Raw genomic sequence first — 12,709 nt, forward strand, 5'->3', positions numbered from 1 at the left:
CTATAATGTCTGCCTGTCTGTCTATCTATCTATAATGTCTGTCTGTCTGTCTGTCTGTCTATCTATAATGTCTGTCTGTCTATCTATAATGTCTGTCTGTCTGTCTGTCTATCTATCTATAATGTATGTCTGTCTGTCTGTCTATCTATAATGTATGCCTGTCTGTCTATCAATCTATAATGTCTGTCTGTCTATCTATAATGTCTGTCTGTCTATCTATAATGTCTGTCTGTCTGTCTGTCTGTCTGCCTGTCTGTCTATCTATCTATAATGTCTGTCTGTCTATCTATAATGTCTGCCTGTCTGTCTGTCTGTCTATCTATAATGTCTGTCTGTCTGTCTGTCTATCTATCTATAATGTATGTCTGTCTGTCTATCTATAATGTCTGCCTGTCTGTCTGTCTATAATGTCTGTATGTCTGTCTGTCTATCTATAATGTCTGTATGTCTGTCTGTCTGTCTATCTATAATGTCTGTCTGTCTGTCTGTCTATCTATAATGTCTGCCTGTCTGTCTGTCTGTCTGTCTATCTATAATGTATGTCTATCTATAATGTCTGTCTGTCTGTCTGTCTATCTATAATGTCTGTCTGCCTGTCTGTCTATAAATCTATAATGTCTGTCTGTCTGTCTGTCTATCTATAATGTCTGTATGTCTGTCTGTCTGTCTGTCTATCTATAATGTCTGTCTGTCTGTCTGTCTATCTATAATGTCTGCCTGTCTGTCTATCTATAATGTCTGTCTGTCTGTCTATCTATAATGTCTGTATGTCTGTCTGTCTATCTATAATGTCTGTCTGTCTGTCTGTCTGTCTGTCTGTCTGTCTGTCTGTCTATCTATAATGTCTGTATGTCTGTTTGTCTGTCTGTCTGTCTATCTATCTATCTATAATGTCTGTCTGTCTGTCTGTCTGTCTATCTATAATGTCTGTATGTCTGTTTGTCTGTCTATATATATATATCTCTGTCTGTCTGTATGTCTGTCTGTCTGTCTGTCTATCTATCTATAATGTCTGTCTGTCTGTCTATATATATATATCTCTGTCTGTCTGTCTGTCTGTATGTCTGTCTGTCTGTCTGTCTATCTATCTATAATGTCTGTCTGTCTGTCTATCTATAATGTCTGTATGTCTGTTTGTCTGTCTGTCTGTCTGTCTGTCTGTCTGTCTATCTATCTGTCTATATATATATATATATCTCTGTCTGTCTGTCTATCCAATATAAAAATTAAATATGAAGCAGCTCAGCTGTTTTCAACATTGATAATAATCAGAAATGCTTCTTGTGCAGAAAATCAGCAAATTAGAATGATTTCTGAAAAAACAAAATGCTCCTGAATCTGAAACAGAATTTCAGGAGATCCCACAGACAACATGGAACAAATGGAACAATGTTAAAACTGAAACTCAATAATGGGACACCAGGAGTTTATGACGCTGAAAATTAAGCTTCCCATCACAGGAATAAGTTACATTGTAAAACATATTAAAATAGAAAACAGTTATTTTAAATTGTAATAATATTCCACAATATGTTTTGATCAGCCTAAATAAAACAACAAAAATCGTACAAACCCCGACCTTATGAACGATAGTCTGTCTGTCTGTTTGTCTAACATCAAATGATCTTTTTATAGCTCCACTCCACAGTATCTTGTCCAAACACATAAACATTCATCTCTGGTTGACATAGAAGTGCTAGTTAAGTGTGATTCCCGTGACTTGGTAACCACCGCTGGACTGAACGGCTGGCTTTGTGTGGCCATCGTCTTCATCAAAGCCCCTTTTCTTCAGCCTCATCAACCACGGCATTAATGCGCCTCTGTGGTGGGAACACAGGAAAGCCAGCTATAAGTTGAATATTTCCGCTCATAGACGCCCTTGTTGAGGTCATGGGGTTAAAAAAAAAAAAAATCCTTTAGAAGCGTTTCCTGACCCTAGAGATCACAGTCTTTTGAAACCGGCTTGAATGAGAAAACCTTAGGGGCACTTCAAAAGCCATGAGATTTCACATTTAGGTTTAATGCGAAGGAAGGGCTTTCCTATTTCACCACAGAGCGGTGAGGGTCACACACACACACACACACACACACACACGTACAACAAAAGCCGGGACAAAGTGTTTACTTCTGTTCCGAAGCCTGAAAAAACACGACTGAAGGTGGAAGAGTGAGACTGAGGCGAGGGGGGAAAGGTCTCTCTCATTAACTTTATACACACACACACACACCCACAAGAGCTCAGAAACACATCTGAAACACACACACACACACATGTTGGCTAACTCGCACCTAATCAAATAAACACTTGCTTCAAACACATACCGACGTTTTGACATATATCAACACAACACAATTGCAACAAATGCTCACATAAACACACACACACACACACACTTCCAGTTTCCTTACATCTATCTAAAGCCTGCATTACATTTCACTACCGCTCAAGTCTGGGGTTGGTCAGATTTTTAATGCTTTTGAAAGAAGTCTCTTCTGCTTACTAAGGCTGCATTTAATTGATCAAAAATACAGTAAAAACAGTAAAAAGTGTAAATATTATTAACATTTAAAATACCTGTTTTCTATGTGAATATATAGTAAATGTAATTTATTCCTGTGATCAAAGCTGAATTTTCAGCATCATTACTCCAGTCTTCGGTGTCACATGATCCTTCAGAAATCACTCTAATATGATGATTTGATGCTCAAGAAACATTTCTTGATTATTAATACATATTTTTCAGGATTATTTGATGAATAGAAAGTTCAAACGAACAGCATTTATTTGAAGTAAGAATATTTTGTAAGAATATAAATGTCTACCGACATTTTTTCCAGTAAAAATAAATAATTTACACTGTAAAAAAGTATAATTTTTACTGTAAAAAATTATTTTTACTGAAAAAAAAACAAACTGTAAACATTTTGAAAAAAATGCCAGTAAGTTTGTTACTGCGCAACACGGCTAATTTGAACACATCTCCATTAACCACACTCTGAACCATTAAAGGTCTTGAATTACTGTGTTTTACAGTGAAAGAGAAGGATCCATTTGCGTCACGCTTTTCTTTCAGCAAACACCGAGACATCCTCTTATATCATCACATTTTATGGCCTGTTTACCCTTAACTGTGACCCAAACCCTATTTATGCACTCAGTCCAGCAGCTGGGAACTAATTCTAAGCTTAAATTTGCTTTGAAAAACAGCAGCATTATGGCCACGCATGTCGGGTATCCGAGTAAAAGTATGTCCATCACTATGACAACAGAGAATGAGTGAGAAGGAAAGGTGAAACAAGGACAGTCGGACCTGAGATGACACACGCCGAGTTAATAATTCATCATCAACATGTGTGGACTCATCACATAGGCTTTCTGTCATGCAGCGTGCAGTAAATATTTCAGCTCACAGAACCCTAAAACATTATTAATGCATGGGCCGGGCGCTTCGCTCCTATAGCCTCCGCTTTCTGAATGTTAAATGCACACCGGCTCGACTCACTGTAAATCGGAGGCGTTTTGTGTTTATAATGGTAAACAACAGCCTCTGCAAAACAGCAAATGTCATGTTTAATATTCAGTCCAGAAATTCAAATGGACTTTCTTTCGTGCATTAGCATGCCAACAAACAATAACTGCCTAATTCTTCAATTTTTAATGATTTATTGACTGAACAAATAAAGGATTTGGCATTGTAGATAAAAAGTAGAGCTACTGCAAGTTTCATACATAAATGATGTGCTAAAACTGAAAAGTTAGTTCAATCAAAAACAAAAAAATGTCATATTTAGTCATCCTCAAGTCCTTTTGAACCATTGTGGCACAAACACAAATTAAGAAATGATGTTCACACTTCTTTTTATAAATGCAACAGTATTATTTTAGTAATATTTATATACTATTAATTCATATTTCGAATTTTATTTTTATATTAGGAGCCTTTAACAACATTAGGAGCCTTTAAAATAGTATAATAGGGGCACTTTAACTAAAACTAAAAAATGAAAATAAAATATTTTTTTTTTATAAAAAATCTTAATAAAAAATTAGTGCTGGGCAACGATTAATCATGATTAATCGCATCCAAAATAAAAGTTTGTGTTTACATAATATATGTGTGTGTGTACTGTGTATAATTATCTTGTATACATAAATACACACACATGCATGTATATATTTAAGAAATACTTACATGTATATACTGCATATATATTTATACATAATTAAAATTATATATAAATATAAATATTTTATATATAAATAACACATTTTCCTTAATATGTACATGCATGTGTGTGTATAGGGGAGCGCGGGGCACAACCTAACGCGGGGCTAGTTGTAACACGCTTGTTTTAAATACTTCTGCACATGCATGGATGACGAAACTTTGTGTATTTACTAGTTGCCATATCAACACTATATAGAAAAAAAAATTCCGCCAATATTATTATTTTTTTGGGAAGATATCCATAGACATTTATTAAACCATAGCAAAAGTAAATTTCTTACTTAAGTTAATTTTTCATCTCTATTTTTTGTGTTTATTTAAAATAAGACAAATCTGATATTATTTTAATCTCCAAGATGTTATTTAACAGTTGAGATAGTCATTTGATGCTTCGCTAACTAGCAGAAGACACTAGCCGGGTTTAAACCCCAGTTGTGCAGGCGGGGGCATGTTGTCACACTGCGTTACAATGTGCCCCTATTAGAAATATGCTATTATATTCTATACTTTTATTAATTTTATTGGGAAAACGTGAGAAAAAGGTGAATAAAGACTGAGAGTCAATGTTCAGAAATGACTAATTATTTATTTGTTTTGAACTATGTTGTATAGCTGTGTTTTCCTGTGTTCGTAGTCAAAACTCAAAAATTTGTTTATATTTAATTATTAAAAATTGCCATTATTTTATATGAAAAAGTTTTTTAATTGTATTTTATTTAGAAAATATTTTAGTTTGTCTTGTATACTTTTTTTATTAGATCAGATAACATTTTAAGCTGTCATATGTTATGTTACAATGTGCCCCACACATGTTACAATGTACCCCACCTATGGGGCATGTTGTCACATTTCACTTCCATTCTTTCGGGGTATGTCAAGAAAAAAGTATATACTGTATTAATAAAACAAAACCACATAATTGTACTAGACATGTGGGAAATTAATGTGGGAAAAAATAAATACTCTGAACCATAAGTAGATTTACACAAACTGAGAAAGTCAAAAAGCGTTAGGTTGTGCCCCGCTCTCCCCTATATATATATATATACAAAATAATTATACATAGTGCATGTATTTTGGATGCGATTAATCGTTGCCCAGCACTATAAAACATATAACAATGATTATGCTTTCTGTTCATTGGATGAAGTGATTAAATAATTATACTATTAATTCTGTAAAAAAACTATAAAATAATTCAAACATTTATAATTAATTATAATTCGTTATAATTAATTTTATATATATATATATATATATATATATATATATATATATATATATATATCTTTTTAGCTAATTTGCTACAACACAAAACCTTTATTTTGGATGCGATTAATCGCGATTAATCGTCGCCCAACACTAGAAGTACACAAACATAAATGTGGCCCTGGACCACAAAACAGTCACATGGGTAAATTTTCCAAAATTGAGGTTTATACATCATCTGAAAGCTGAATAAATAATATTTCCATTGATGTATGATTTGTTATGATAGGACAATATTTGGCAGAGATACAACTATTTGAAAATCTGGAATCTGACGGTGCAAAAAGATCGAAACATTGAGAAAATCTCCTTTAAAGTTGTTCATTTATGTTGGCGATTGTGCAGCATTCACTCACAAAAATAAATGTTTTATATATTTACGGTAGGAAATTTACCAAATATCTTCATGGAACATGATCTTTACTTAATATCCTAATGATTTTTGGCATAAAAGAAAAATCTATGAATTTGACCCGTGCAATGTATTGTTGGCTATTGCCACAGATATACCCGTGCGACTCGAGACTGGTGACGTGATCCAGGGTCACATATTATATAAACACAAACTTTTATTTTGGATGCGATTAATCGCGATTAATCGTCGCCCAGCACTCACAGCACTCACTAAACTAATAAAACCAGTATTGAGAAACAGCACAGAACTCACCAGGTGCACGTAGGGAACGAAGTATCCCAGAACCGCAGTGGCGACACCGAACGCCCAAACCCGATAGGTCAAAACGCTGAACACTCGCACGTTAAAGTACTTCCTAATTTTGCCCAGGCTCTTCTGCCACCGGCTCGCCGACTCCAGGCCTGACGGGGGTCCGTCCATTCCCACGCCCGGCATCGGCATCATCCCGCTGGGCATGAGCGGTTTAAAGGTGAGGGCCAGCAGCGACTGTACCAGCATGAAGATGCTGAGGATCTGGAAGGTTCTGGGAAGACCCAGCGGTCCCACCACCTTCTTCAGGAGCACCGGGAGCCCCATCGAGAAGAGGCTGCTGCCCGCCGTCACCACACCGTTGGCCAATCCCAGTCTCTGCCGGAAATAATGCCCCAGGATCACCAGAGATGGCTGGAACGCAAACGAGGATCCGCAGCCGAACAGTATCCCGTATGTGAAGTAGCGGAGACCCAGCGTGCTGAAGAGAGAGAGAGAGAGAGAGAGAGAGACATGAGAGACTGAGCTCAAACTAGCACCTTTTTACTTGTTAAAGAGAATTGCTTCACTGACACACTATTATATTTATCAATTATAATAGTATTATTATTATTATTACTCTCTACTATAATACAGTAGTCAACATTTGAAGTGGATCAAAACCTTTCATCAAAGTTATCCATGAATTTTTAACAATACCCGTTCTTGCTTTATAGGACAACTTTGATTAACTTTTTTGATCCACTTCAAATGTATAATTAAATACTATATTACTACACATATATACACATACAATACACATACATATCATTATATACAATTATATTTTTTGGTAACACTTTACAGTAAGATTTCATTTGTTAACATTAGTTAATGTATTAGCTAACATGAACTAACCATAAGCAATACATTTGTTACTGTTTTTGTTCATCTTTAGTAATACAGCCGTTCATTGTTTGTTACGTCACAGTGCGTCAATTTTTTATTTTAGTTATGTATTAGTAATGTATTAGTAATGTATTAGTAAATGTTGAAATTAACATTAACAAAGATTAATAAATGCAGTAAAAGTGCAGTTCATTATTAGTTCATGTTAACTAATGAAACCTTATTGTAAAGTGGTACCTATTTTTTTTTATATATTTTAAATTAGATTTTATTTTCGTATTTTCTGTTTAAGTTTTAGAAATTTTTTGTGTGTTTTTGCCCTTTTTAATAATTTGGGATTTTTTAAAATATGGATATATCGTTTATTTAAAAAAAATTTTTTTTACTAAAAATAAAGCTTATACCCTCAGCATATTTTGTTGCATGAATATCTGAACATGCAATATATCAGAAGAATTCAGACGGGCGAAAATCAAATCAACCCGCGAGAAAAACGTTAAACCTGCAGCAACTCTTTCATAAAATATTGATTATTAGATTAATAATTGATTATTGAAGATTAATATTGAAAACATCCAGGAAAATCCGTTGTGTCATAAATGATGGCAAATTCTGTCAATGGCCAGGAGAGGGTTAAATTACATATATATATATATATATACAGTCGCACTATTTTCTTTATTTAAATTTGTCAGTTCAACAGTTAATGGAAAAAAATCATAAAATAAAAAATATTTTACAGAACAATATTTTGGGGGGAAATGCACAGGGAAAGAATTGTTTAATAACAGATATTTTATAGAAAAAGTTTTAGGAAAACTTCGATTTAATTTTGTTCTATGTAAATAGGTATGCCCAGGAAAGGGTTAAATTATGTTTTTTCCTGTATGCTAAAATGCACTTCTTTTTTCTTTTCCCACACAGCTAAAGACGGCTCCACACTAGTCTGTCTGGAAGTCATGTTTACGAGGTGCTGGATTGATACAGGCAATTTTTAAGCTGAACTAGTGATTTATTTTCCTTATTAAACTCCACACATGCCCTTTGACCCCTGAAGCCCAGAGAATGTGCGACACACGCCTACCAGGAGACATTATTTGGCTAATGACCAAACACACATTTGCATAAATGATGGATTGCGGGTCCTTGCGAGATCGAATAGAGACTGTGTGTGTCAGTGTGTGTGTGTGTGTGTGTGTGTGTGTGTGTGTGTGTGTGTTAGCATTCGGGTTTGTCGAGTGTTTCAGGCTCTGAACGCAGCAGGACTGTTTTTCTCTCTCCCACCGTTTCTAACAACAGCAAGAGCTTTTTGAGCTTGGAATAAAACCAGCACTCGGTGCAAATGCACAGGATCTCAGAAAGAGGACACTGTGAGAAAACAATGAGAAGGAAAAGAAGGGAAGAGAAAGAAAGCAACGATTACATAAATGTCCCGCTGTCCTACGTGTGTGTGCGTTCTTCTTGTTTAAAGCGTTTTTCGATGACCTTTTACATGAGCACTTAAGGAGGCTGAAGGTGATTCGTCTCCTGAATTATGCTTCCCTCTGAAGACATGAAGACAGGAGACTGACGGACATCTGACCAGAGTAAAGAGAAACAGAGAAATGTGCGCTCTGCCTCACACTGGTGGGCCAATTAAAGCACAAATAATCTGGATAATGTGGATAAACACATGGATAATCTGAGCATCAAACATTTATTATTAGAAGATTTTGTTTATAGAAAAAGGTTGTTTTTGGATGAATGACCAAGAAAAAAAAGTCATATAATAAAAAATATATTAAACAGAAAAGTATTGTTTTTAGAAAATTAAACAAGAAAAAAAACATATAATTATAAATATTTAAAAAAATTAAAAAAATATAATAATAAATTATTTACAGAAAAGTTATTGTTTTGGGGAAGAATGGACCAAACAGAACATTTACAGAAAAAATATTGTTTTTTTTATTCAAAAGGAAAAACTTTATAATAATAAATACTTTACAGACAAATATTGCTTTTGGGAAAAAAAACATATAAATCATATAATAAATATTTTACTGAACAATATTATAAAAAAAATTCTATAAATACACAAGAACAAAATCATATAATAATTAATATTTTACAGAAAAATAAGTTTTTGGAAGAATGTCATATATAATATGAAATATTTTGGAGAACAAATATTGATTTGATTTGATTTTGTTATGGCATGTTTGTCAGTTCAGTTCAACAGTTATGATAATTAATTATTCATTTTAGTTAACTTAATAATTTAATTACATTTTTAATTCAAATCGAAAATACATATAATGATAAATACTTTACAGACAAATATTGTTTTTGGAAAAAACATATAATAAATATTTTACTGAACAATATTGTTTTTCCCTGCCAATAAATACACAAGAAAAAATCCTATAATATTAAATATTTTACAGAAAAATATTGTTTTTGGAAAAATGTCAAAATATAAAATATTTTGGAAATACATTATTGATTTCATCTTTTTATGACATGTTTGTTTGTTATACATGAACATGTATAAATAAATAAAAATGCATAATATGACCATCTTGAACAATAAACATTGTTTTTTTCTTTTTTGGGCATTAGCAAATGTACAAAATGCAAACGTCAGTGCAGAAAGCATCGTTCAGCGCCCTGTGACCTGTATATCTGTGTGGATGTTCACACACCTCGAACACGGCTTCATGCAGCAGTTCACAGCTCACACACACTTATAGAATATAAAGACTGCATTGAGTGTGATGAAGCTGTGTACGTCATGTACAATTTAATACAACTCAAATTAAGAAATTCAATGAAAACATGCAGTGAAAAACATATGAATGATCACTGACTTCTTTGTCTAGTAGTCCATACACAGCGCTGGCTGAGCATTCTGGGTAAAATAAATGTGCTTTGGAAAGGCTGAAAGAATTTAAGTAAACATAAAATCCCAATGCATGGTTCATTCTCAGGAAATTATGTAATTTGCGTGTCATATTGCAGAGGACAGTCATTAAATATTTGCTTGATTTAATTTTGTTCTGTGTAGTTTTGCTAAATTTGTCAGTTCAGTTCAACAACAGTTAATGGGGAAAAATCATTAAATAAAAAATATTTTACAGAACAATATTTTGGGGAAAATGCACAAGGAAAGAATTATTTAATATGAGATATTTTATAGATTTTTTTTTTTTTAGGAAAACTTCGATTTAATTTTGTTCTATGTAAATAGTTATGCTAAATTTGTCAGTTCAGTTCAACAGTTATAGCAAAAAATCGAATATAAAAATAAATATTTTGCAAGACAAGTTTCTGGAAAAATGCATTAGAAAGAAAAAATATATTGTTTTGGGGAAAAATGCACAAGAAATCAATTATATAATAAAAAATATTTTGCAATATTTTACAGAAAAATATTGTTTTTAGAAAAATGCACAGGAAAGAATCGTTTAGTTTTTTTGTAAAATGTTCATATCATTCTTTTCTGTACCAATCAGTATATGGGGATGATTAGGAGGCCATGATGGACAGAGGTCAAGGGGCAAATTTGGCCACAGAGGATTTTTAATGACCACAGAGAGTCAGGACCTCGGTTTAACGTCTCATCCGAAGTTATGGTATATGCATCAGTTCAGTTCAACACTTATAGAAAAATAAAATAAAAATGCTTTACAGAAAAATATTTTTCTTCTGAAAAATGCACAAGAAAAAAATAATGTAACAATAAATATTATAGATAAAAATATTGTTTTTGCAAAAATCATATAATAATAAATATATTACAGAAAAATATTGTTTTTGGAATAATGCACAAAAAAATAATAATTTAATGATAGATATATTATAGAAACATATTGTTTGATTTCACTTTGTTCTATGTTTATAGCTATGGTATATTTGTCAGTTCAATAGTTATATCAAACGAAAAAATTATTTAACAATAAATATTTTTTCCAGAAAAATTTTGTTTTCAAAAAAAGAATATTGACTATAAATAATATGGTGTGTGATGCAACGGTATATTTGCTATACTTTTGCACTGATAAACAACATTTAATGTTGAACATTTTCTGTGAATATAACAGTGTACATTCAACTAATGGTTATGGAGCATGGTTTATGTTTTTGGGGGAAATGTATCATTTAAAGCACATACATTTCAAATGTACAGTGAAATGTCTAAAAACAGCAACGTGCAAAGGATTTAAAAAGGGAAACTATGAAAAGGAAGAAGGCATTTACGTGGCGAAGGAGCTGGTGAGGAGGCCGAGGAAGGCCACAAACGCCCCACAGACGGCTGTCTTCCGGCACCCGAAGTGATCGGTGAACATGCTGACCACCGGAGAGCAGAAGAAGATCATCCCCATCGCCAGAGCGCCAACCCATGCTGGAGAAACCAGAGAGAGAAACGTGTGATCAATGAAAGATAACATACAGCACCAGAACTCTGCTATTCTGTTGAGGATGGCTCAAAAACATGTTTAAAGGGGTGGTATAATACCCTTTTCACAAGATGTAGAATAAGTCTCTGATGTCCCCAGAGTGTGTGTGTGAAGTTTTAGCTCAAAATACCCCACAGATATTTTTATATAGCATGTTAAAATTGTCCCTTTTTGAGGGTGAACAAAAACGCTCCGTTTTGTGTCTGTCCCTTTAAATGCAAATGAGCTGCTGCTCCCGGCACAGGGGGCGGAGCTTTAAGAGCTTGCGTCCTTTTACCTCACACACACATGCTCATGCTCCGAAAATTTCAAAAACTTTTAGCCTTTTATGTTCAAACCGAAGTCAGAAAGATTCAGAGACAACATGTAGACAACATTTCTGAATAGTTAGTTTGTGAATTTATGTAGCGTATGTGTAGTTATCTTCTAGTCATTGATTAGCATATTCTGCCTTGATAATCTATAAATGGTGTTAAGGGGGCGGGGTTTATGTACATTTTAGGGTTCATGATGTCACTAACCCGGGAGTTTCTACCAGCCGTTTGTTGTAGTCCTTAAAAAGCGATTTCTTTAAATAGTTACACACTAACTAAAGTTAGAAAAGTCAAATCATAATCAACCACCCCTTTAAGGACAATCAGATGTTCTACAAATCGCTATAAATGTACTTTTGTGCCTAAAGCAATTCGTTTATGTAATAAATTTAGTTTGATTGTCATTTTTATTATCTTTGTATCCCCCTTTTTTTTCTCCTTTTCTGATCTCTCACTTATTTTTGTATTTATTTTATATATTTTGAGTAGTTTTGAGTATTTGAATGTGTTATATGTGAAGCACCATGACAGATTAAACTAGATTAATAAACCTCTAAACTAAAAAAGCTATTCTGTTGCTAGGGCCAAAACCAAAGAGAGAAACATGTGATCAATTAATGATAACATACAGCATCAGAACTCTGCTATTCTGTTGCTAGGGCGTTGCTATGTGGTTGCTAGGTAATGTCTTATACTGTCCCCGAGCCTCTAAGGCTCAGTGTAAGTCTGTGTGATATTTTTGCATGTTTAATTGCAACAACATACAAACTATGCAAATCCCAAACCCTAAGAGTGAGCGATAGAAACCCGTACAATAAGATCATTGATCATATAATCAGCTTTGAGATTCATTTGTGTGCATCGACTTTACTCATGTGATGTGTGTGTGTGTGTGTGTGTGTGTGT

The 12,709-nt window shown here is 33.6% G+C and overlaps 1 protein-coding gene across 1 annotated transcript in view; it reads right to left on the minus strand.

Moving 5' to 3' along the window:
- The window catches only part of slc16a2 (solute carrier family 16 member 2), a 47,991-nt gene that overhangs the window by 15,468 nt on the left and 19,814 nt on the right, over positions 1-12,709 (minus strand). Inside the window, exons 2-3 of the mRNA XM_082177026.1 lie at positions 11,290-11,434; positions 6,166-6,643 (exon numbers count right to left, since the gene is read on the minus strand). Coding sequence (XP_082033152.1) covers positions 6,166-6,643; positions 11,290-11,434 — 623 coding nt within the window. The remainder of the gene's footprint in view (positions 1-6,165; positions 6,644-11,289; positions 11,435-12,709) is intronic.

This window comes from Leuciscus leuciscus (assembly GCF_965113295.1).
Source record: "Leuciscus leuciscus genome assembly, chromosome: 8".
Classification (NCBI taxonomy): Eukaryota; Metazoa; Chordata; class Actinopteri; order Cypriniformes; family Leuciscidae; genus Leuciscus; species Leuciscus leuciscus.